The 24,545-nt window shown below is 48.9% G+C and overlaps 1 protein-coding gene across 12 annotated transcripts in view; it reads left to right on the forward strand.

Moving 5' to 3' along the window:
- Nucleotides 1–24,545, forward strand: part of Ttc7b (tetratricopeptide repeat domain 7B) — a 224,393-nt gene that overhangs the window by 23,547 nt on the left and 176,301 nt on the right. For 11 of the 12 annotated variants that reach the window (XM_075947231.1, XM_075947235.1, XM_075947233.1 and 8 more), the window contains exons 2-3: nt 49–203; nt 4,525–4,693. In XM_075947231.1, the coding sequence (XP_075803346.1) occupies nt 49–203; nt 4,525–4,693 (324 nt within the window). Of the gene's footprint in view, nt 1–48; nt 204–4,524; nt 4,694–24,545 lie in introns of those variants that run through there. The other variant, XM_075947240.1, reaches the window with a different exon arrangement.

Below are 24,545 nucleotides of genomic sequence, written 5' to 3' on the forward strand. Positions count from 1 at the left end.
ACACACACCATCTCTTGCTTCCATTTATCGTCTTGCCTTTCTTTGCAGATGATATGGCTGAACTTCTCCTAGGGGAGTCGAAGCTCGAGCAGCACTTGAAGGAGAAGCCCCTGCGCCAGGGAGCCAGTCCCCGCGGCCCCAGACCCCAGCTCACTGAAGTGCGCAAGCATCTGACTGCCGCCCTGGACCGAGGGAACCTCAAGGTACTGTGGGCCTCTGGGAGCAGAAAGGGGTGGTGGGTGGTGCTGCCGTCTCCTGGGACAGTGTGAGCAGGGTATATTTGCAGCACACCTGTACAGTGCTGGCGTTGTCCTCCTCAGCAGGCACGCTCCCCGCACGATCAGTACACCTGTACAGTGCTGGCGTTGTCCTCCTCAGCAGGCACGCTCCCTGCACGATCAGCACACCTGTACAGTGCTGGCGTTGTCCTCCTCAGCAGGCACGCTCCCTGCACGATCAGTACACCCACCCTAGGCTGCCCGGCCTGTGGGACTGCCAGCCTCGCAGGGGTCTGCAATGCCACATTCTTCTGAGTGAGGGGATCGTTTCTCCCCAGGTTTTTGAAACAGTCTCATTATTAATTATAATTCAACATTAGTGCCTAGCTTCCTACTCAAATCACGTGGTTAATGAATGTCGTACACCCTGTAGCCAGAGCTGATGCCAATAGGCCAGGTGTTGCCTCATTGTGGAAGAGAGCCAGGAACCTCCCCCACCCTTGGCTACCCCTTCGCTACCTGCTGGTCCAGGCCGTCTCAGCACTGCCCCTCCATCTTCTGTTTCTGGTCTCCACTGCTCAGTCTGCTGCTTTTCACACGGTTCCCCTCGCATGTTCCCTGTGAACCTGGCCATCCCTTTGTCTTTCACAGAACATGGCTCACCTTACTTGCCCTACCCCTCCTCTAGCCCTGGGGTCCAGCCTCTGCCACTTCCTGACATCACTCTCAATGTATTAGTTTCTTTTCCTGGTGATAAAATCCCCCAACAAAAGGAACTCAAGGGAGAGAAGCCAAAGAAGGCAGCAGGAGCTTGAAGCAACTGGTCACATCCACAGTCAGAGAGCAGAAAGTGGCGGATGCTTGTGCTCAGCCAGCTTTCTCCTTTGTATACAGTCTAAGATCCCACCACAACTAATCCCTCACGCGCATGCCCGGATGCTAAATATAGCTCACACAGGTGTGCCTGGAGGCTTGTCTCCTGGGTGATCCCAGAGTCTGTCACCCTGGCTTAGCTGATGGCACCTCCTCCGGCCTGCCTGTCTTATGCTCTGCCCTTCCTGGAATGTTTTCCACTGAGGACAACAGTTTCTGAGGAACTTTGGAAGTTACGATTTCTTCTTCCTTTTATCTGATAAGTTGACTTCATCTTTCTCTTTCTGTCCCAGAATCCTCCTGGGCTGCCCCTGGCCTTTGCACTTTTCTGTTGTGCACCCTTCTTCCCCTCAGTCCCAGAGAGACCATAGTCTTTTTTTAAAAAAAAAAAATTATTTTTATTTTATATTTATGTGTACTTTGCCTACATGTATGTCTGTGTAACATATGTGTGCCTGATATCCTCAGAGGCCAGAGGAGAGTGTCAGAGCATCTGGACCTGGAGTTCCGGACAGTTGTGAGCCACAATATGGGTGTTGGAATTGAACTCAAGTCCTTTATAGAAACAACACAGGCTTTTGACCACTGAGCAGTCTCTAACCCCAAGGCCATATTCTTTTGGAATTCTAGATTGGAAACTTGTGCTTCCTGTCAACTTGCTGTGTGGCCTTGGGAGGTCCCTTTCTCCTCTGGCTCAGTTTCGGAAGATTTGGAGTGGGCTTTTTGAGATGGTCCTTTTGGACCCTCCCAGTTCTTGGCTGCTTCAAGCTGTGATCTTCCTCTGTCATCCGGCTTCCTCCTTTGTGCTGTTGTAACAGGTCTTGGACAATGTTGGCCCAAGTATTCCATGTCATGGAACCTCTCAGAGTGAACAGACTCCGCATCTGCTGCGGGAGCTGGCTCTGGAGACTAACTGAGGACTTCATTGTCACGTAGGATGCTCAGGGGATCAGGGACACACTGCTGCAACTGGAGCCTTTAAAAGCTGGTCTTCCGAGATCTCCTGAGTAAATTGGGAGCATGGGGACATGGGAGAGGGCTGAAGGGGAGGGGAGAGGAAGAAAGGGGAGCAGAGAAAAATATAGAGCTCAATGAAAATATTAATATTAATAATAATAATAATAATAAAGCTGGTCTTCACTTGCTAACTCGTGGCCAGTGCTGGGCCTCCCCTCACAATTAGGGTACAGTTGTCTGCCTGGCATCTTTTCTTAACCGGGGCACCTGTTGACTTTGGTGATGGGTGCTGATCAGCAGGAGAAGGAGGAGGAACAGTGGATCCCTGGGGCAATGATGACAACCGGTCAGACCCAGTATGGAGGTATGACTCTATGAATATGTATTAAGAGGAGACATCTAGTTCATTTATTTTCCTAATCCCTTACCTTCTTCTGGGAACGTTAGTCATCCGTCTTACGTCTCTGTTCTCCATCCTTTGCAACCCAGTGTGGTAATAATGGTGAATTTCATATTGGAATTCCAGACTTAGTTTTAGTCTGGCTTTACAAGTCGTGTGATCTTGGGAAGTTCCTTAGCCTCTCTGAACTTCCTGTCTCTCAGGATTGTCCTGGGGTTCAAGTGTGGAAGTTCTTTAAAACCTTACCATGATACACCGGACGTGGGTTATCTACTGGTATCTTACTGCTTTTACTGAATTTTCTCCAGTTACTGGATTTTACTGTCTTCTGACTTGTAAAGAGTGTTCTAGAGCTGCAGAGTGTATGTGTACATGTTCTCTGTTCACACTAACATGACGCTTCTTTCCTTGACCAAGAGTCCATGAAAAGAGTAGATCCAACTGGCAATGCGGCCAAGGCAGATCTGGGGCCAGAGGTCAGAAGACAAGGAAGCAGCCTATGGTAGGCAGGGCAGCCCTGGTTCTGTGCGGGGGCTCTTCTCCCCGCAGCAGGGAAGCTCAGTGGCTTTGGCCTCAGCTTGGCTGTTTGCTCACTGTACAATGCTGTGAATAGACTCAATCAGCAAGGTCCTCCCGGACCAGTTATCCTATGCTTCTGAGCTTGTCATTTTCTTCAAGCTGATTCAGATGGCCCTTCTGTTTCCTTTTTGTATTCTGTGTTTTTCTTGTGGCAAATACATGCTGCATAAAATTATTTCTCATCTAACCATTTGTAAGTGTATAGCTCAGTGGCAGTAAGCAAGCCACAACCCTTAGATTTTCCCAAACAGAACCTCCATCCCCATTCGGGGAAGGTGCCAGAGGACTCCCTAGGAAACCATTCCGGTGGTTGAGTGCCCCTGTGGTGGTGGTGGGGATTCTTTATACCCTCTCTCCCTTCGAAAGTCTGCTTTAGTCTTTGTCTTCAAAGACACTTCTGGGTTTTTATACAGCTATGTCTCCCTTGGGCCACCCCTAACTCCTTTTGCTGCCATTGGCCCTTATTGTTCACCCTCTCATCCGCTCCAGGGCATCTGCGGCCTCTGTTCCCTTCTGAGAATCACCTGGAAGCTGCCTTAGCTGCTCTTCTCTACTCTGTGGTCCCAAGGGCCCTGCCATCCCACCCACTAAAGCTACTGGCGTGCATGTTTCTAGGTGTACATAAGTTTAGCCTTGCTCAAGAACAAGTCCTGGGAGAGGAGAACGGATGTTTCCTTATCTAGGTAGCTGGGCGCTTCCTCTCTCTTTGGCTGATAGGGTGTAGGGGAGGCCGGCAGAAGATGAGTCTGGTAGATAATGGGGGAGGGACGGGCAGAACTGTGACCCTTTAGCTGTCACAGAAGGGGACTCTGGTCAGTGACCTCAGCTTCCCCATCATGACTGGCTTCCTGCCTTTGTACCCTTTGGAAATCTTGACTTTGTGTAGTTTGGATTCCCTCTTGGGTATCGCTCACCACCTTGGGCAGGACCCACCTGGATGTCAGGCACCTCCCTCTTTTGAGACAATGCTCATATTCTCTACTTTGCCTTGGAAGCCTTTTCTCCTTCTTGATCCAGCCCAGGCCAGCGGAGAGCTGCAGGGGTTTGTGTAGTTTAGCTTTATTAGGGTGTAAGTCACATACTGGGCCAACTACATCAGTGTACAGATGAGAGACTCTCATGTATTCCTGAAGTCGTGCAACCATCAACACTGTTGGTTCTCAGACATTTTCTTTCATTAGCTCAAAAAGAAGCCCCATACTCCCTGATGTCAGCCTCAGGCACACTCATAGTTATGATTCTATAAATTCAACCCTTCTGGACTTTCCTTACCAATGGGGTCATCTTGTAATATGTATCAGTAATTCATTTTTTTATTATGACAGTAATAACTTTATGGCTATCTCATGTTTTGATTGACACTTGGGTTGCTTGCACTTTGGGGCTATTGTGACTAATGGTACTTCCTGTGGAAGTTTTCCTGAAGCAAGCAGCAGGGCCCTAGGGAATACTGCATGTAATCTTGTAGGAATTTTTTTTCTGTCTTTTTCCTTCTAGTCAGAATTCCTACAAGAATCCAATCTGATCATGGCCAAGTTGAATTATGTGGAAGGAGATTATAAAGAAGCCCTGAACATCTATGCCCGGGTGGGCCTTGATGACTTGCCGCTGACAGCTGTACCTCCTTACAGGTTGCGGATGATCGCGGAAGCCTATGCTACCAAAGGTGAGGACCGCGTGCTTTCCTCTAGGCCCCTGCTTGACCTTTGTGCTCTTGACTGGCGATTAACTTGGTTATTCCCAGCAAAGCCACCAGGGTCGGTCCGTGTGCTGGGTGATGTTAAGCCCATCGCCTTGTTTCCTCAGCACCTCGGTTCTACAGTTTCCACCTTTTGGTAAAATTTCTAGATACCATGCCGTCTAGGCAGTGACTTTTTGGTAATTACGTGGCCACATAGCATATGTAGGAATCCGCTTTATATGGTCGTCTGGCCACAGGACCAACCGTGTTTTATTTGTTGGTGATACATTTGGGCTAAGTAAGGCCAGATGCTGATTTCATAGCCATCGCTGTAGCAGCCCTCTGAAGGATCTGCATTCAAGGGTCAAGGAAAGTGTAGCTGCTCTCCCCTGGCGTGAAGCAGCTTGCGTGCGTGAGTGTGCGGAGAAGAAAGATGGGAGGCAGGGTGTCTGCTATCTGGCCAGTGCTATTGCCAAGCTGCCAATCCCTCCTCTGTGGTCACATCTGGTCATATCTGTGCCATGTGGTTAGAGGAGGGGGTCAAACCATGTGCAGAAAGCACTTACCATGGCGCCTGGCCCCTACTTGGTGCTCGGTAAGTGATGCTTTCCTGCTCGCCCCAGACAATAACTGTGTGAAGAGACTGGGACAGCACCACCTTCTCAGAAGGAAGAAGGAGAAGGCTCTCTGGGCTCACGGGGGTACGGGATACTCAGAACTGGGCTTCCCAAAGCTACAGCATTCATAAATGGGCAGCATGAAGCCTCTGGTTGGCCTCCAGCCTCCCGCCTTCCCAGGTACACGTTGCACCTGACTGTGGCTGACCCAGGATGGGGATCTGGCTGCTGAGATGTGGAGCTGCAGGTGGTCCATCCTGTCTGACTGACCCATACTCTACGGCACCGAACAAGGCAAGCCCAAGGCTTACTTCTGAAGAGATTTATGAGAGGCCTGATGTCCTTACTTAGTTCCCAGGAGCCTCCAAAACTTCCCGATTCATCTAATTATCTAAATGTTCCTGAGTGCTGGGAAAAGGTACCACTGCTCTTGACAGGCTCAAGCAGTTTAATGGGCATGGTCCTTTGAGGCTGTCTCCTGGGTTCTGAGAGTATCTGTCTTTGTTTGCCTCTGTCTGAGAAGCAGGGGCCTAGGGGCTGAACCCCAAGTCCATCCTCTCTCTCTGGTGCATCGCACCCCTTAAGAGTCTTAGGCTGCTAGAGCTAGCTGTGTGTGCAAGCACATGCAAATGTATGCTCACTCCTCCAGGCCAGGAACAAAACTGTAGAATGAGTGAATCTTCCTTGGGTAGTTTCCAGTTAATGACCAGCCTGGGGGCTGGTGGGCTTTAACTGGGAGTTGGTTTGTTGGTTAGGGCTCCTGGGTGGCTCTGGATCTTCTTGGCATCAGAGTTCAGGCTTTGTTTTCCCCTGAGTCTAAAAATGGAAAAGTGAACGTTGTCTGTCTGCAGGTCACTGCCTGCCCAGTCTTGTGGTCCCTGAGTTTGGCCCTGAGTAATAATGTACTTAGCAGTGGGCACTTAGATACAAGACTGACACTGGCTCTTGAGACCTTGGCTAATGAGACCTGTGGCTTTTGTTAGTTTCTGATACCTGCAGGCATGGTGCAGTCATACACGTAGCGGGTCAATGAATAGTCACTTGGCCTAGAGGAAACAGCAGCAGTCTTGAAGCACCCAGACGCTGAGAGCCCGGATTGCTGGTGAGGGGCCATGCAGAATGATAGTGTGAGCACCAGTTCTTAGTATCTGCTTGGGCCTGTCTGTCACTGCCACATGCTGGCAGCGTTACAGCTCGTGTTCCTCAGTGTTCCCTTTGTCAAAGTCTCCATGGTTTATAAGGATTATATAAAATTATCTGTCAGTCTGTCTGTCTTAAAATGTTACCTGACACATAGTATAATAGTAATGTTAGTTAGGTTGGAGAGATGGCTTAGTGGTTAAGAGCTCTTTGCTGTTTTTGCAGAGGACCTGGTTTTGATTCCCAGCACCCACTTGGTGGCTCATCACCATCAGTAGGCACATATGTGGTGCATATCATACATGTATGCAGGCTAAACACTCATACACAGAAGAATAGAATAAAATAAAAAGCTTAAGAAGTATTAGTGGAGAACTGTGACTTCTGTCCTAGTTGGGAAACATACTGTGCTGGGAACCTTTGTAGATCGCTTCATTGACTCTTCCCTGTTCCTGAGTTTGACATCTCTGCCTTTATACACAGGGTCTGGAAGTCCAAGGATTGTGGGCACAGTATCATCTCACTGGTTCTCGTTCTCCTCATCTGTAGAGGATGATAGCAGTGTGTTGGGGAGGGGCGCACAGCAGCACTCGGTACACCCTTTGGCAGAGGAGCAGATTTGCTTGTTTCTGTTCCAGTTGTCCCTTGGACCTGACAGCCAGTAGATGTACCTCTCCTGACAACCTAAGGAATCCAGTTCGGGGCAGGAGAGAGGCTAGCTTTCCTGCAGGGACACTCTGCTGCCTCTTGGTCATACTTCCTGGATGTGTTGGAGGGAAACCGCTAAGGGTAGCTTATCTGATGATGAGGCATTAAGAGCTGATAAGTTAGGTACCAGTGCCCAGGACAGCTGGAGAGGTATCTAAACAGGGTTGCTTGGGGGTGGGGCCTGGATGTGTGCCCTGAACCTCATTAATCTTGTCCAGGACTGACTTGGAAGGGCTTCCATTAATGATTTCATCAGAGAAGGCCTTTTATGTTGGGATGTGCAGTCAGTTCAGGAAATATTTCATCAGGAGCAGGCATTCCCACAGCCCCATACAACTTCCTTCAGAGTGGGCTGGAGACACTGGTGAGAAGGACTTGCAGAGAAAGGGAAATATCCTTGGGCCAGGCTTCTCTTCTCTTCTACCGACCATGAGCAAGGGGCCCGTGCCGTGGTGTTAGCTAGCTTTCTCTACAGATTGCAGCATTCCCAGATCACTCTGCTTCCTGGCAGCGTGTGAAGGGGAACAGCAGTGAGGGGTGACAGCTAACCATGTGCAGGCTCCCCTTCACAGAACGTCTCAGCGTTTGTCACCTGCTTTATTGCTTAGAATCAGCGCAGCCCTACACCCTCCTCCTGATTGTCCACTCTGTGCGTTAGGAGCCTTTCTATAAAGCAGCATGTGAGAGAAGGAACTGGGGCGTCTGCCTTCCACAGTGGGCTGCACAGAAGTTAGGAGAGCTCTCAGGCCAGACTTTTCACAAGTCTGCCAGTTTTCCCAAAGCGTGAGAGCCATGGTCTTTAAACAGGACGTGTTCAGAAAGGTTTGTGTTTAGTCAGGCTCGGCTGAAAGCACCGTGTCCTCACACACCCACACACTCAGCTCACTGCGATCAGCCCATCGGCCAGACCCGCAGCATCTGCCAGCAAAGAAAGAAGCTCCTGGAATTGCTGTTTTTGAGGAGCCTTCCCCCAGAACAGGGCCAGGCTAAGTCAACACCTCGGAGATGATCTACGGATGACTGGCGTTCACGTCAGGCATTGCTCTTTTGCCACCACACTTTCTTTAGTCCTGAGCTGGGTGCTCTCAGAAAAATGATAAAAACAAATTGAATTGGGAATTCTTCAGGTAATGGGCAGCTGTGACTTGAATATCACCATGTTCTAAGAAGATGACACATTAATACCACTGAGGAAGCATTTATCTTTAATTAGGATTTCCCTCTCAATTTGAAAGAAAACAAAACAATGAAATCATAACAGCTCTCTGTATCAGGAAGAGATGTGCACAGAGAAGGCAGGAGAGGCAAACCAAAGCCACCCACTGATGCTGCATCCATGGGGCTCTCTGGACACGGGGCCACAGCTCCTGCCCAGGTAGACATGAGGGAGCCGTGTCTGGCACACTGACCTCAGCTCAGGCAAAAATTCCTTTGAAGTTCTGCCAAGATTTCTTTAGATGAAAGAAAACCCAGCTCAATCCCAGTGGCATCTGGGTCCTTCCAGACTGATTCTCTGGTCACCTATCCTCCTGCTGGTTCCCGTTTGGGTTGGTCACCTGCCCTCCTGCGGTTCCCCTTTGAGTAGGTCACCTGTCCTTCTGCTGGTTCCTGTTTGGGTTGGTCACCTATCCTCCTGCTGGTTCCTATTCAAGTTGGTCACCTGTCCTTCTGCTGGTTCCCGTTTGGGTAAGTATAAGTGGAGTAGGTCTGGGCTCTGTGTCTCTTGGATTTGATGCCCAGGACTCAGCCAGGTCCTCAGTGAGTCTCGCTGGCCCTGACAGCTTTGCACTCCCATTCTTGATGGAGTATACATCCCATCATACCTATGATGTATACGTATTGTGACAATATCCAGAATGGGCACAATATCCAGCGTGGAGCGTGTGAAGAGGGGGTAGCCCACTTCAGAATCCGCGAAAGGGCAAGTGCCCATGACAAATACCCATAGTAGTGCTTCTTCTGAGTAAGACTCCTCAGATAGATCCAGAGCCTTCTATTCCCTTTCCATTGAGGCAGCCCTGACAGGCAAACGGGGGAGCAAGCTAACTGCCCTGTGACAGGCCACTGTGGCCTTGGGAGCAGCCTGTCCAGTGGGTAGGAAGAACAGTCTGGAGGAGTTGAGCTAGGCTCGAGGGAAGGTTCTAGAGAAGATCTACATCTGTGTGTCCTCAGGCTTTGGGCAGTTAGGTTGGGAATGGCAAGAAAATGAGTCAGTCTGCAGAAACTTTTGTTACAGCCTCGGCTTCCTTGGCCTGTCTTTATAAAGAGCTCTGGGGCAGGTGTGTAGACTGAGAATGCACTTGTCCTGGGAACTCAGGGGTATCATAAGGTGTCAGTCCCTGCAAAGAAGCTGCAGGATCTGGCCAGTGCAGAGCCGGAATTCTGTGGTGTGCACATGACCCTGAGGTCGGACCCTGATTTGTTCTGGTTCTGTTCTGTGACTTGTAAGAAATTTAATCTATCGTAGTTTTTCCCCAACAAAATGGGGCCAACAGTACTCTCACAAGAGTGTGGAGAAGACCAAAGGGGATAAGTAAGAAAATGCTTTGTAACACACAAATGTTTCAAGCGCAGGACCTTGTGAGGCGTCATCTCAGTGCGCCAGAGGTGGGAAACAAGATGGCTGCCTCCTCACCACTCCACGTCCTCACATCTGCACAGCAGTGAAGGCTTTGCCCTTGCACACTTGTTTGGTTGGGTTAGGTCTCACTAGAGCTAGAGCCAGGAGTGGTGCGTCAAAAGGACTTGGGCACATCATCTCCCCAGAGGCGGAGCTATTAGCAATCTATTGTGTTCTCCATGCACTCACCATACTTACTTGCTTGAGTTTGGGTTTTTCTATAAAAATGGGATTTTTTTTTACATACTCTGCTTCTGTATATTTCCACCTTTGCTAGAGTTCTTGAATACCTATCCCAATGACAGATAATTTCTGTAGTTTTTAGCAATTATCCAAGTTTTCATTGTGTGGGCAAGTTGTCACTATTTGAACACAGCTCTTGTTTTTACCTTTTCATCATTATCCCTAAGACGGTCATGTGCACCTCTTGGATAATTGCTTTGTGTTATTCCTCATGGTTTCCATAGGAAGTTCCCAGAAATAGAGATTCTGTGTCAAAAGAGAAGGATTTCTAGATTGTTCTGCAGAATGGCCAGATTTGTGTTAGGATTTGAATATCAGATGCTCTCCCAGGCTCATGTGTTGAAGCTTGGTAGAGGTGTGTCGGGATATAATGGAAAGAAAGAGATGGGGCCCAGGTAGAAAAAGGGGGTTCCTGCCAGGCAATGGTGGCGCATGCCATTAATCCCAGCACTCAGGAGGCAGAGGCAGGGAGGCGGATCTCTGTGAATTCAAGGCCAGACTGGTCTGCAAAGCGAATTACAGGACAGTCAGAGCTGTTACACAGAGAGACCCTACTCGAAAAACCAAAAAAGAAAGGGAAAGGAGCTTCCTGGAGGACTGCCCTGGAGAGGTACACCTTGTTCCTGCCTCCTTCCTACTCAGCCCCACTGCACCCTCTCCACGTGGTGTCGCCATTTGGTGGACCAGGTGACCCTGAGCTGAAGCCACTGTGGGCTGGGAGAAACCTGCCCTCCTTTGAGTCAGTTTCCTCGGGTGTTACAGCAGTGGAAAGCTGAGTGGAACAGATTCTGTGCCTGTCCTCCTTCCGTGTGAAGGTTAGCCTTCTCTGTGTGGCCAGCACCGTGTGACCAGCACTGTGTGACAGACAAATCGTGCCTGTGCCATATGGCCTAAGGCGGAAGACAAATTTCTGTCCCACCATCTTTCCAGAATACTGTTTATAACTTAAAAGTACGTATGTGTGTGTGCGTGTATATTACCACAGCACACATACAGACGTTGAGGACAATATTCAAGATTCAGTGCTTTCCCTATGTGGGTTCTGGGAACTGAACTGAGGCTGTCAGGTTTAGTGGAAGTGCCCTTACCTGCTGGGCTCTCTTTCAGGTGGTGTGCACAGCTTTAATCCCAGCACTCGGGAGGCAGAGGAAGGTGGGACCTCTGAGTGCAAGGCCAGCCTGGTCTACAAAGCAAGTTCCAGGATAGGCTCCAAAGTTACATAGAGAAACCCTGTCTTGAAAAACCAAAAATAAATAAATAAATAAATAAAAATAAAAAATGTTTTTAAGGAGTAATGCTGCTAGAAATAGCTGTGTATGGGTTGGGGTGGGCATGCATTTTTATGTCCCTAACTAGAAATGTATGTAAGAGTCACTGCATCATGAGGTACCTCTGACTTTACCGTTTTGAGGAACTGAAAACTATTTTCCAAAGGAGTTTCACCTGTTCAGAGGTGATTTTTTCCCTTACCCAGTGACTATCAGCTGCAAACAACTTCCTTGTTAGGAGTGAGATTTTGTGTTCTCCTGTGTGACGGGGTTTTGTCTACTTTGACCTTGCAGGTCTTATGTGTGCTGTCACAGTCTCTGAATTCATGTGTGCACCAGCCGTGTTGTGTCTGGATGGCTCTTTCCCTGGAGTCACCCACCATCTCCTGTCTCTTAGAATCTGCCCACCTCCTCTTCTGCTTAGACCTCTGACCCTCGAGGAGAGGAGTTTGATAAAGACATCCCATTTAGGACCAACGATCCAAAGCCTCTCACCCTGGGCTCTCCACTGTCCAGTTGTGGGTCTCTGTTAGCACCACACACTGCAGGAAGAGGCATCTCTGGTCTCTGGGTGTGGTAGTGTGTCATCAGCAGTTGTGGGTCTGACACCACACACTGCAGGAAGAGGCATCTCTGGTCTCTGGGTGTGGTAGTGTGTCATCAGCAGTTGTGGGTCTCTGTTAGCACCACACACTGCGGGAAGAGGCATCTCTGGTCTCTGGGTGTGGTAGTGTGTCATCAGCAGTTGTGGGTCTCTGTTAGCACCACACACTGCAGGAAGAGGCATCTCTGGTCTCTGGGTGTGGTAGTGTGTCATCAGCAGTTGTGGGTCTGACACCACACACTGCGGGAAGAGGCATCTCTGGTCTCTGGGTGTGGTAGTGTGTCATCAGCAGTTGTGGGTCTGACACCACACACTGCGGGAAGAGGCATCTCTGGTCTCTGCGTGTGGTAGTGTGTCATCAGCAGTTGTGGGTCTCTCTGTTTAGCACCACACACTGTGGAAAAAGGCATCTATGGGCGTGGCAGTGTGTTATCAGTTGTTTTGTTCCACGTTCCTAGAGCACAGTAATCATAGTTTTTGAAAAACTGAGCTTTGTTAAGGCCAGTGATTTTCTGTTTTTGGTTTTGTATCTGAAAATCATTGGCTAATTGAAGCAAGGAAGATTTATTCCTTTGGTTTATTCTACAAGGAACTTTGTGCTGTTAACTCATAAACTTAGGTCTCATAACTCCATCATGAGTTAATTTTTATTTTTTATGAGGGAAGGTCCAAACTCATTCTTTTGGGTGTGGAGTTCCTGTTGTTTTAGAACCATGGTTAAGGCCATTATTTTCCCATTGAATTGTCTCCCATGCTTGTTGTTGAACATAATTGTGAGTGCTCCTCTCTGCACTCCACTGGCCACGGTGTCTGTCCTTCCTACTGCGCTGTCAGCATCCCTGTAGCCTTGGATAAGCCTTGGACTTGGGCAGTCTTCTGATTTACTTTTCTGGCTCAAGGTTGTCTCAGTTCTGTCGATTCCTTACATGGCCATATAAACTTTAGGGCAGGAGAATTTGAACAGTATTGTCATCTTCCAATCCATGAGCATGGAGTGCTTTCTTTCACTTAAAGCATATTGTCTAGGTTCTTTGAGAATGCATCTCTTCTATTTCCTTTAAACATACTACTCTAAGCACTTTATTCTTTTCTCTGTTACTGTAAGCAGGATTGCTTCCCTGATTTTGTTTTGAGATTGCTCACTGCCGTGGACATGCGGCTGGTTTTCTTGTGCTTGTTTCATGTTCCACAGTCCAGCTGAACTCTTTACTCTCATAGACTCTTCAAGGGATTTTAGTGTTTTCTGTTTACTCTTGTGACACCTGCATACAGAGTTTTACTTCTGCCCTTCCTTCCTTCCTTCCTTCCTTCCTTCCTTCCTTCCTTCCTTCCTTCCTTCCTTCCTTTCTTTCTTTCTTTCTTTCTTTCTTTCCGTGCATAGTTGCACAGGCTGGTACTTTAGAGCCGACGTCCTTATTGTGTGGATATCTTTGGTCTTTTATGATTAAGCTTAGGTCACCTATTGGATTTTTATTTATGATGTTGTCAACTCCAAGGACTTCTCATATTTCTAGATTGCTGGATTTTTAAAAATGTTTTTACTTGTGCTAGAGAATTCACGGCACTTTTTTTCTTTTATGAAGGTCATGTAATTTGTGTGCTTCGTTCTCTTAGTACAGTGATTGGCATATGCTAGATCAGTCTTGCATTCTCAGGATGCCTCCCAAGTGGTCATGGTGTCTGATTGTTTTCTGTGTGGCTGAGGATTCATGCAGGCCACCCGTGCCTTCCATGTGCTGAGCTTGCCCTTGCTATGAAGACACTGATGTCAGAAGATAGCTTTGTGGAGCATGCCCTCTGCTCCGGCTTTTTGGCATTGCTTCTTATTTTATCATTCATATGGGCCTTGGCTTGTCATTTATTTATTTATTTATTTATTTATTTATTTATTATGTATACAATATTCTGTCTGTGTGTATGCCTGCAGGCCAGAAGAGGACACCAGACCTCATTACAGATGGTTGTGAGCCACCATGTGGTTGCTGGAAATTGAACTCAGGACCTTCAGAAGAGCAAGCAATGCTCTTAACCTCTGAGCCACCTCTCCAGCCCCCTTGGCTTTTCTTCTTAGAAGGATTTTGATTGCTAATGCAATCTCTTGCTACTCTATTGCCATAGATTTTTAAAGCCTTTACCCACGTTCTACATTTCTCTCTATATGACATCTGTTGTCATGTCGGGGTTTGTTGTGATGTTTTGTTTGTTTTGACTTTCTTTCGGAGACAGTCTCATTCTAGCTTGCCCATGCTAGCCTTGAATTTCCATCCTCCTGCCTCAGCTTCCTGAGTAGGTGGAACTAACGCCATGCACCATCCCACTATATGGCACCATATACCCAGCTATATGGCGTCTTTTCAGAGGAGCACGGAGTCACTAGTGACAAACAACCATGGCTTTTTAGCTGGTTCCATTTTCAGGGTTGACAGCTTCGAAAATACTCTGTATTTCATCCTTCAGGGATAAACTGACTAGTGACTTGCCCCATGTGATAAAGCAGACTCAATACACATCATAGTCAAAGCAAACAGCACTTCCTGTACATGCCATTGATTGACAGCGTCAGTCTAGTGGTCAGATTCTCCTTCTCCTCTTGCCAGGAAGCTGCCAGCTATTGGCAGATTTTAAGGAGGAAGAATGGGCTTGCATGAGTGTATAAGGAAGAGTATCTTTCTGGTGCAGGGTGAAGACTAGATCGGAAGGAATTAAGGACTGTAGGGAAGAAGGCCTATGGGAGACTGTGAGCTGTCCATGGGCCCTTCCTCCATGTTCTTTATTTCAAAGGCTCTGACTTCTGCTGTTTCCCTGGGTTCATCAGTTGATTTGTGCCTGGCTTTGGCCACCAGGAGGCACTGCTGGAAGGCATTGGGTAGGATGACATTAAAGTCACAGTAAGTCCAGCTCCCTACAAATGAAACTTCCCTCTCTGTTTTAACTCCCACACAGTGACCTCTGTTTTCTGGGCTCTTTCAACTCCACCTCCTCCCTCTGGCCTTTCCAGGCTTTGTGATGCGGCGAGTTCCTGCTGACGCTGGTTCTGGGGTGGGGAACCATGTGATTTTTCTCCTTCTTTCATCTCTTCTGCAGACAGTTCCAAACATTAATTTCCCTTCATTTCAAAGAGCTAGCATGCTTTCTCTCGTTGGTCCTGACCGATACCATCAATAGAGCAAAAGCCTGGATTCCAAGTACAGAGGGCTGCACCAAGGCCCGGACAGATGGTCCTGGTCAGAACCGGGAAGCCTTTGAAGGACACTGGGAGGAATGTGAAGGGGAAGCAGCGGATGGTGGGGTCAAGCTGCAGGTGTATGAGGGGCTAGTGAGGAGTGAGTGCAGGGAGGAGGAAGTGGCTGCTCAGTCCACTGCACAGGGAACAACTGGAGCCTCTGGGCTGCACAGGAGGGGCATTTCCCTGGGCTGCAGGAAGTTGCAGGCTGGAATTTGGGATGGTGAATTCTGATCACCTGGGGGTGCTGTCCCGGGAACCTGACCACCTAACAGGATTTCTAGGCTACTAGTTTATTGGTCGGATTAAAGGATTCTCTGCAGGTAAGGCAGGGTGCCTGACATTCACACAGAGTACTCAGGGAAAGAGGAGAACAAGGACTGATCTTGGTGCTACCAGGAAGTAAGGGTTGTCTGTAGGTAAAGTGCTCCTGGAGCTCTGGTGACACGGAACTCCCTGTCAGTGTTTCCTATTGTGGCAGCTGATGTTCTATATGAGGGCAGCACACAGACAGTGACCTGAATATCAAGCAGGACAAGTCAAACTGAAATTTAAACTGGATTTTGGAAAAGTAACATTTGACCAAACAAGTAATCTTTTTCCCAAACTCAAAGCATGGGTTGTTAGTGAGTTTTCTGCTAAATGTAGGCACTCGTTGTTTTTCTAGATTTGTGGACAGTAGCTCCCAGATGGTCAGGCTGGCCACATATCCTGCTGTGTCCACCCACCCTCTTCTCCAGGCTGCCTGCCCGCCCACTCACCTGCCCTCACCTCTTCCAGGCCCACTCCCTAACTGGGTTTCTCTTCTTCCAACTTGGTCTTATTCTGCTACCCTGAACTGGGTCCAGCCTCAGCGACACTGTTCTTGCATATAGACTCTGCCCTGCGCTCCTGATCCCTCCACTATGGTTAGCACAGTCTAGTTTGTCACTCAACTTTCATTTGAATATTTTACATCTGCCACTTGCCTCTCTCCAGTAGATTGTATAATTAATTAATTCATGGAATCAGCAAATACATGCGCACACGCTCAGGCTGGGCATTGAGGCTGGGCTTGTCTAAGCTGCTTGCAGCAAGGATAGAGTCTGCCACATAGGGTCCCCGCATGAGACTGTTTATTAAAACTGCCCTGGCATGTAGGGTGCACTACTCAGATAGACCCAGGTTGTTTAATCCGAAGTTTCCAGTGTGTTTGAAATCCTGTCTACTTTAGATGACATAGATGTGGCCTTCGGCAAGCTTTAAAGCACACAATCCTGTCTGTAGCTCCTCTCCTGCCCACCGTCACTTTCAGAGTCTGGACTGCCTCTCAGCCTGCTAGGCTAAAGGGCTTCTGTAGTGCATTGGCTCCGGCACTGTGTGCTAGTCACTCAGGACTTTGTTCTTGGGAGTCAGCCCCATCCTTCTAGGATCTCGTAGGGCCCTGGGCTTGTACAGAGCTGGTCTGATGTGGACTGTTACCTGGCCTGGCTCCTGTGTTTTCACTAATTGGATCTGAGTGTGAGCCTTGCTGATCACAACCCCTCCTAGTCTCATTTGGCTGCTAGAGCATGTCTAGTGCTCATCCTCTTCCCCCAGATATTCATGATGCTCTGGAAAAGAAGAAAGCACACACACACCCATATTTGGAGAGCTCTGAGCTCTGTTGGGGGCGGAAGCAGAGCACCGGCTGTTCTGTGGAAAATGAGGGTGTTGCTGTGTGGCACGGAGTGTAGCTGTCCGTAGAGTGCCGGGGAGGGTACGGGAAGCTGAGTCCCTGCCCAGTGCCCTGCCCAGTGCCCAGCAGAGATGGCAACTGCCGTGCAGAGCATGCTGCAGCCTCCCAAACAGACAGGCCTCAGGTGTGTCCCAGGTTCTGGGATGTAGTACCAGATTACTGGTGATGGTTACAGCCTGTAAAACATCCTTCGAGCGTGGTCTAAGCCCTTGCCTCTTATTCCTGTTGATCTTTGCTACCCTAGAGACTGGCATAGATAGAGTCCCCATTTTAGAGAGCTGGTAGGTATAGATCCACCAGTCTGCCTCTTCACTGTTATGTCACCATGAGATCGCAGGCCCTTACTGACAGAGAGGCTGGTCCTGGTTGCTGTGAGGTGCATTGAGCAGACTTACAACCATTGTAGACCCTACATGAGGGAAGGAAAGACAGCCTTTCCTAAACAGTGCAGCCAACCCTCCTCCTCCTCCTCCTCCTCCTCCTCCTCCTCCTCCTCCTCCTCCTCCTCCTCCTCCTCCTCCTCCTCCTCCTCCTCCTTCTCCTCTTTCTTATTCTCCTTTTTTGTTAAGGATATTGGGGGCGCTTTGGAGCTCAGGACACACTAAAAACCTAGAACCCAGAATTCCATAGCAAGTCAGTGGGGGCCACATCTGTCAGACTCGACTTTTTACAGCAGTCAGAGGTTGTTCTGAAGCATGATGGCAGCTGCCACCAGGGGTCGCAGGAACCCTGTCAAGGCTCAGATAGGAACCAGTGTTGCCTGCGCAGTTGCTCCCTTCCAGGTGCATTCCATACCCCACTCCTAGTATCTGCTTGGCACTGTGCCTTAGCTCCTCATGGTCCCTGCCCTGCCACAAGGCAGGCTAACATAGTGCCCGCCAGACCGAGTTGGCATTTGCAGTCTCAGAGATTGGCATAGTTGTGATGCCAGGAGAAAGCTGAACTTGCCTGGTGTCTCTGTTAACTGGAACTTAGTGAGGGACACACAGCCTCTCTAGGAGGAAGCTGCACAGCCTGCCCGTTGTGCAGCCAGGTCACACCCAGACTTATCTACCCATCTTGGGCGGAGGACCTGACTGCTGCCAGTGCCCTGGGGACGGCATCAGCAAAGACTAAGTTAGCATAGGGACCTTTGTGCCAGGATAGAGAGCCTTAGCAGGAGTCGTGCCCTGTATCCTCCTGGGTAGAAAGTCCCGGAAGTTAAGGATGCCCCTGTGGAAGGCCAGGCATTTCTTGATAGTTTTGAAGACAGAATTTCAAGTTTTAGGAACTGCATGTTTGCAAATGCCCATGCCCTTCTAGGTGAGGTCCCAGAGCTGTAGAACAGACAGTTCTCTGGTCTGTTGGGGACTGTGTTCCAAGCGGGTACCAAAGTACAAAACTTGGGGTCAAGAATCAGGGTGGGTGTTGCTAATCCCTATGAGACCCTGGACACAGCCTAAACTCCCCATGCATATGCTTCCCTAGTTCCCGAGGGGGCAGGGGACCATAGAGGCCCCATTGTTTTTCTTTGAGAAGCTGCTGTTTTGCATTTGAAGCTTTGAGATCACTTTGGACAAAGAAAAGAAAGTTGTTTATAGGAAGTTGATGTGTGGTGGGTGTGGAGGCAGGAGTGGGTCATGCAGAGCTCCTGTGTGGACTTTGCTATGGCGGGAAGCCGGCTACGGGGAACGGGACTTGTGGGAGGGATGCTGCCTGTCCTTGATGGGGCTGTCCATCCCCTTTACCTCCCCTCCTGTTCCCACTCTAGGGTCACGATTCCCATGTGCTGGGAGGCTGCATGCTGTATCGCTGTATGGAATAAACCACGCCTGTCAGGGTGCTGGTCAGAGCTTCCTGTTTATATTTAGATGCTGTAAGGAGAGCGCGAGTCCTTTTGCTGCCACTGACCTACATTCATATTTAATGTCGCTTGTGTCTCTCGACTTCTCATTGGTTTTCTTTCTGGAGGCAGCAGAAACTCGGTTCATAGAAAGGTTGAGGATAGCGCTCTCAGTGAAAGTCTGTGGAGGTGTCTGTTCTGAATTCATTTAATGCCTTTGTATGTGCATGTCTGCGTGTGCATATGTCCGGAGGTCAGAGGGTATCTTGCAGGAGATGGTTCTCTCCCACCGTGTAGATTCCAGGCATCAAACTCAGGTCAGCAGACTCAGATTTGGGTGACTTTATGGCCGACATCTTACCTGCCCTGTTGCATGGTTGAAGAATGTCTCCTCCTTTTTCTGCTACAAGTGGCTGCTGCTCTGAGACTCCATCCCAGCTAGGACAGCACATCTCCTTGCTGCTCACTAGAGTCTGTGCAGCGAGACAAGGACAGTTGCACGTGTTTCCTGGTCACTGTCACCCTTGCTTCCATTTTGCATTGCGGAGTCCCCAGTGTGACCAGTCTTCTCTGGGAACACATGAGCCCCAGCCACAGTGACGAGGCCTCACACTGGGATCAGGGGTCTGTGGCAGCTATGCTAATCGCCCTTAACTCTGAGGGGCTCGAATGTGGGCGATGGGTACTTTCTGCTTGAGGCTTTCCTATATTTTTAGATATCCCTGAGAAGAAAATGGAAGGGAGTTGTCACTGGTACCAGGAAGATGCCTGCTGACGAGGGTGGTAACGGTTGGCTGAGTGTTTTCTGAATGCCCGGCACTGACATTGTCACCGGCACAAATGTCACTCGGCACATTTGTGTGATGTGAGGAGAAACAGTCTCCAAAACGTTAGACAGCAGGCCCCTGACTGACAGGGCAGCTGTTTGGAGAAGCAAGGGTTCGAAGCTAGCTGTCTGCCCAAAGTCCTGCTCCTTTGCCTCAGTATTTTGAAGGTCTATAGTTAGATGGTAGGTATGATATTTTTTTCAAACAGACCTTAAAAATAGCATGACAGAAGGAGTTGGCCAACATAATCCTCTAGTCCCTGTCTTGCTCTGTAGCCAGGAGAATGAAAGCATAGGTTCCCGTGAGAAATAGTGCCGGAAGGTTTGTGGCAGGACTCTGGATAAACAAGAAGTGGAAATAAAATCCAAAATTTGGCAGCCTGTGAATGGATAAAGGAAATGAAGCTTCTACACAGTAGGATATTATTTGGCAATCAGAAGGGATGAGATTTTAAAAATGAATCGTGGTCATCATACGGTGCTGGACCAAATGCAGCTCGTAAGGGGCTAATCTTGTGTTTGTGCATCTCACCCCAACTTCAAAAGTAATAAAGCTGGGATACTTGCTAAATAACTGCAAACCTTGAAAATATTTTGCTAAATCTAGCCAGACACAAAAGATCAAATCCCATATGATTCCATTTTTATGAGCTGCCTAGAAAAGGCACATCCGTAGAGGCAGGAAGTCGGTGAGTGGTCCCAGGTCTGAGGGGGCTCAGGAAGGAGCTGCTGATGGCGGCTTCTTTTTGTAGTGATCACCTGCTCCAGAATTATCTAGTGATATTCCATTGGATTATATACTGTAGTTCGTTTTATAATATTTGAACAGTATCTCAGCCAAGCTGTTTAAACATTGACAAGCATCAGAGCGAAGGCTATGATGCTCCCGCCTGGAGCCTTTCCAGCCGCTGTTATCTAGGGCAGTGGTGACACGCGGTGTCAGTCACCGCTCACTCTTGGGGGCTTGCCGTGTGCCAGGCCCTGTCTTCATCATCTCCATGCTTTTGTTTTTATTATTATGATTGTTTGAGACAGGGTTTCCCTGTATAGCCTTGGCTGTCTTGAAACTCATTCTGTAGACCAGACTGGCCTCGAACTCACGGAGATTTGCCTGCCTCTGCCTCTCATTTAGCAGTCATGCATCTAATGTCATCTGTGTGCCATGAGCAAAGGAGCCTGCCTTCACAACCCACGTCCTTGGCCATTCTAGCCCTAGGTCAATGCGTAGAGACTCTCGCGGCAGAGACAAGTATAATGGAATTCCAGACTCAGACCAGCTGGACCCTATCTCTGTCCTTTTGTGTCATCTTGGATGAGTTCCTATCACCTCAAGGACCAGTCCCCTCTGTCATGGAGCTCTCAGAGAACTGGCAGGTAGCACTCAACAGCTGTTATTATTGCTATATGTTAAATACATATTGGTATATTGTTATTAAATGGAAATGTAAAAGAACATAAATTCAGATCAGAGACTCTTGTTTCATGAGTATTTCAGTTTGAATTAGCATCTCATTTGCTTGTAGAATTATAGAGTGAGAAGAAACATTCACTGAAAGAGTGTTTGCTCTAGCAGGTAAATGCTGAATACAGGATTGGCTTCACTTCTGGAGGTGTGTGTGTGTGTGTGTGTGTGTGTGCGCGCGCTTGTGTGTGTGTCTGTGTCTCTCTCTGTGTGTGTCCATGGTGTACACATGTATTTAGCTCCTGAGAAGGATATGCCGAGCCTAGAAGGAAAACAGTTCTTGGTGGTCCCCCAAAGGGGTCTGCCATGGCTTCCAGCCAGGAGCCACTTAAACTCAGAGAAGCTGTGGGTTGACAGAAACCTCACAGGAGACCCCTGACAGCTTCTTTTCCCTCATCCCCTGCATGTGGTGTTTCCATGGTCGTGTCCCCTCTCCATGCCCCGCACACCTCATCCTCCCCCCCACACCTGATACCTGTGGGAACCCTGAGTCTAGAGGCCAGCACATGAGTTCAGCAACTCCAGGCGAGCTGCCTTCCTATGACTTGCCTGTGAGTCTCAGGCTGTTCCTGGATTTCCTTTCCACTTTGGAACTTGAGATTCCCCTAACATTGTCTTACTGCCTTTGAAGCCTACACCGTGGTGCTGGGTTATCAGAGACATGGACTTATACTGAAGTTTTGTACGTCCAGTTACAAAGTCCTATAGACTCCCCTTCCCCCTTGGGTTACAGCGGCCTCAGGATGTGCCTCCCCTGTATGTGAGTTCCCCAGCTGTGGTTGAGTTAACCGAGAGAGCAATGGCTGGTGCTGTAGTTCACAGGATCTCTGTTACATTTATAGCTTTATTGCATCATATAACTGAGAAGTTGTTATTCTGTTCATGTCCATGTGGCATTTAAGAATCAAAATATCAATTTGACTGTTCAGCCCTGTAGCACAAGGTATTGTCTCAGTGGTTCATAGCACAGAAGGCCTGGGACATGTGGTGGTCCTGGTGGTCCTGGAGGTTTGGATTGCTCGAGGTGGGGCAGCTCTTGGTAGGAGAGGCAATCAGCACTGGCTCATAGGATTCTGTTTGAAGCTCATTTTTATGCCTTGCTAGGATTGGGCATTGAGTTCACTGCTATTAGCTGCTCAGTAAAAGGATTGCCAGAGGGCTTTGTAGTTACAGGGAACAGGGTCAGAGCAAGGTGATGTTATCATTGTTAGCTGTGGTGTCCTAACTCCAATCATATCTACAAATTCTATGAGCACCTTCCTTGTAGGGTAGCTATGGAGATCAGAAACTGCACATCGAACCCAGGCATAGTGCAAGGTGCTGAGAAGGACCTACTTAAATAAACCTTGATTAGTGTGGGTCAGTCCTATATCCAGAAAAGAACGGGGGCTCTCAGATAAAGCTGGACAGGAGAGAATTCTGTAGTCCCACCTAAACAGAGCAGTGCAGAGGCTGGACAAGTTGCTCTCAGCTTGAGTCTCAGCTATCCAGCACCCTGTCCACTAGACTCCCCCCTGACCTTCCAGTAATGTCCTCCCCTGGTCTTCCGGTAGTGTCCTCCCTCCTCCTGGTCTTCCAGTCGTGTCCTCCCTCCCCCTGGTCTTCCAGTCGTGTCCTCCCTCCCCCTGGTCTTCCGGTAGTGTCCTCCCTCCTCCTGGTCTTCTGGTAGTGTCCTCCCTCCCCTTGGTCTTCTGGTAGTGTCCTCCCTCCCCCTGGTCTTCCAGTCGTGTCCTCCCTCCCCCTGGTCTTCCGGTAGTGTCCTCCCCTGGTCTTCCGGTAGTGTCCTCCCCTGGTCTTCCGGTAGTGTCCTCCCTCCTCCTGGTCTTCTGGTAGTGTCCTCCCTCCCCCTGGTCTTCCGGTAGTGTCCTCCCTCCCCCTGGTCTTCCAGTCGTGTCCTCCCTCCTCCTGGTCTTCCAGTCGTGTCCTCCCCTGGTCTTCCAGTCGTGTCCTCCCTCCCCTGGTCTTCCAGTCGTGTCCTCCCTCCCCCTGGTCTTCCAGTCGTGTCCTCCCTCCCTCTGGTCTTCCTGTCGTGTCCTCCCTCGCCCTGGTCTTCCTGTCGTGTCCTCCCTCCCCCTGGTCTTCCGGTAGTGTCCTCCCTTTGGCCCCTTGTACTACCTCAGCTTTCAGCACTGCACCCTGGACAGCCTGGGGAGGGAGTGGCCTCCACCCAGTGTGGGGCTTCCTCTCTGGCACCTGGGCAAGTCAGTTAACTCCTTGGAGACTCTCTCTCCCCACATATTTAGGTGCAGATATTACTTGCTGAGTGTTACTAAATAGCCAGTGTTTGTGGAAGAGCTTTGAGAGCAAGGGGTGTATAATCCAAGTGATTTTATCATTACGAGTTGGCAGAAGGACCTGCCAGATCCTGATCCCTTTGTGGAACTTCATCCTGTCACAGGGAGATGGATCATAGACTGGCTGGGTGGGTGTTCTGCGCTTTTGAAACACAGCAATGTGGTCAGCCATTTATTATTAATGCTTTAAACCTGGTCTTGTTGCCAGATGTATTTTATTATGACTTGACTGTGGCTTGAGTGTGTCCCCCAAAATCTTTGTGTGCTGCTTCCTAGGGTGGTAATGCTACTCGATGAAGGAATGTCAGGATGTGGGAGCTAATGGAAAATGATTAGATCATTGGGCGCCAACCTGGGAAGGCGCTGATGCAGCTCTTAAGGGACCAAGGTTTCTAGTTAAATAGAATGCACTTGGTCCTTTTGCTTCTTGTCCCACCATGACCTTTCTTCTTCTGCCATGATGCTGCCCACCTTGTTAGGGTGTAGTTAGAAGTGTCTCTCATCAGAGCTGAGAAGATGCTAACACTGTGTTACTGAACCTCTGACTAAGTCATCGGCTTTTCTGTGTAGTGCCTAGTCTTGAGAGAACAGATGAATACACACTAAATTTCTACCCTTTTGCATACAGCTTGATTTGGAGAAGCAGGTATTGCTGAGATCTTACTGAGGTGTTTGCATCATAGAAGCTCTTTAGCAAGTCTGACCACCTCCCCATTTTTGATCATGCATTTCTCTAGGGGGAAAAAGAAAGTCACTGAAAATACTACTGAGGATGACTGTTAAACTGACAAGGCTTCATCTCAGTTTCTAATGGGAGCCAATCTGGGCCCTAACCCAGGACTTTGCCTCTCAGACAGAGCTGATGTGACCCTGGCACTTGAAAATTACGTGCCAGTCCAGAGGCTTAGCTTTTGTCAGATACCTAAGGATTCTAGAACTGAGATGGTTGTTAGAATTCTGCCTGTGCTTTGATACATGCCCAGTGCATGTAGGACGAAAGGCATGGTGTTGGGGGAAAGAGAAGCCACCATTAGTTCGACACCATGAGGGCCTTCCGCAGGCCAAGGGAGACTCGTGCAGCCCACACCTTAGGTGCTACAGACTTGCTGTCTAGATCATGATCCCACCCGAAGCTCTGCTCCTCCTCTGCTGTGGAGGGCAGGTTGTGGAGCTTGTAGACCCAGAGGACTACTAACATACAAGGATCATCAAGCTGTATTGAACAGATTGGGTGTTTCTTTGGTTTTGGAGCTCTGACATGTCTCTGGATAGCTTGATAATTGCCATGGGCTT

The sequence above is a fragment of the Microtus pennsylvanicus genome, chromosome 14 (genome assembly GCF_037038515.1).
Source record: "Microtus pennsylvanicus isolate mMicPen1 chromosome 14, mMicPen1.hap1, whole genome shotgun sequence".
In the NCBI taxonomy this organism is placed as follows: domain Eukaryota; kingdom Metazoa; phylum Chordata; class Mammalia; order Rodentia; family Cricetidae; genus Microtus; species Microtus pennsylvanicus.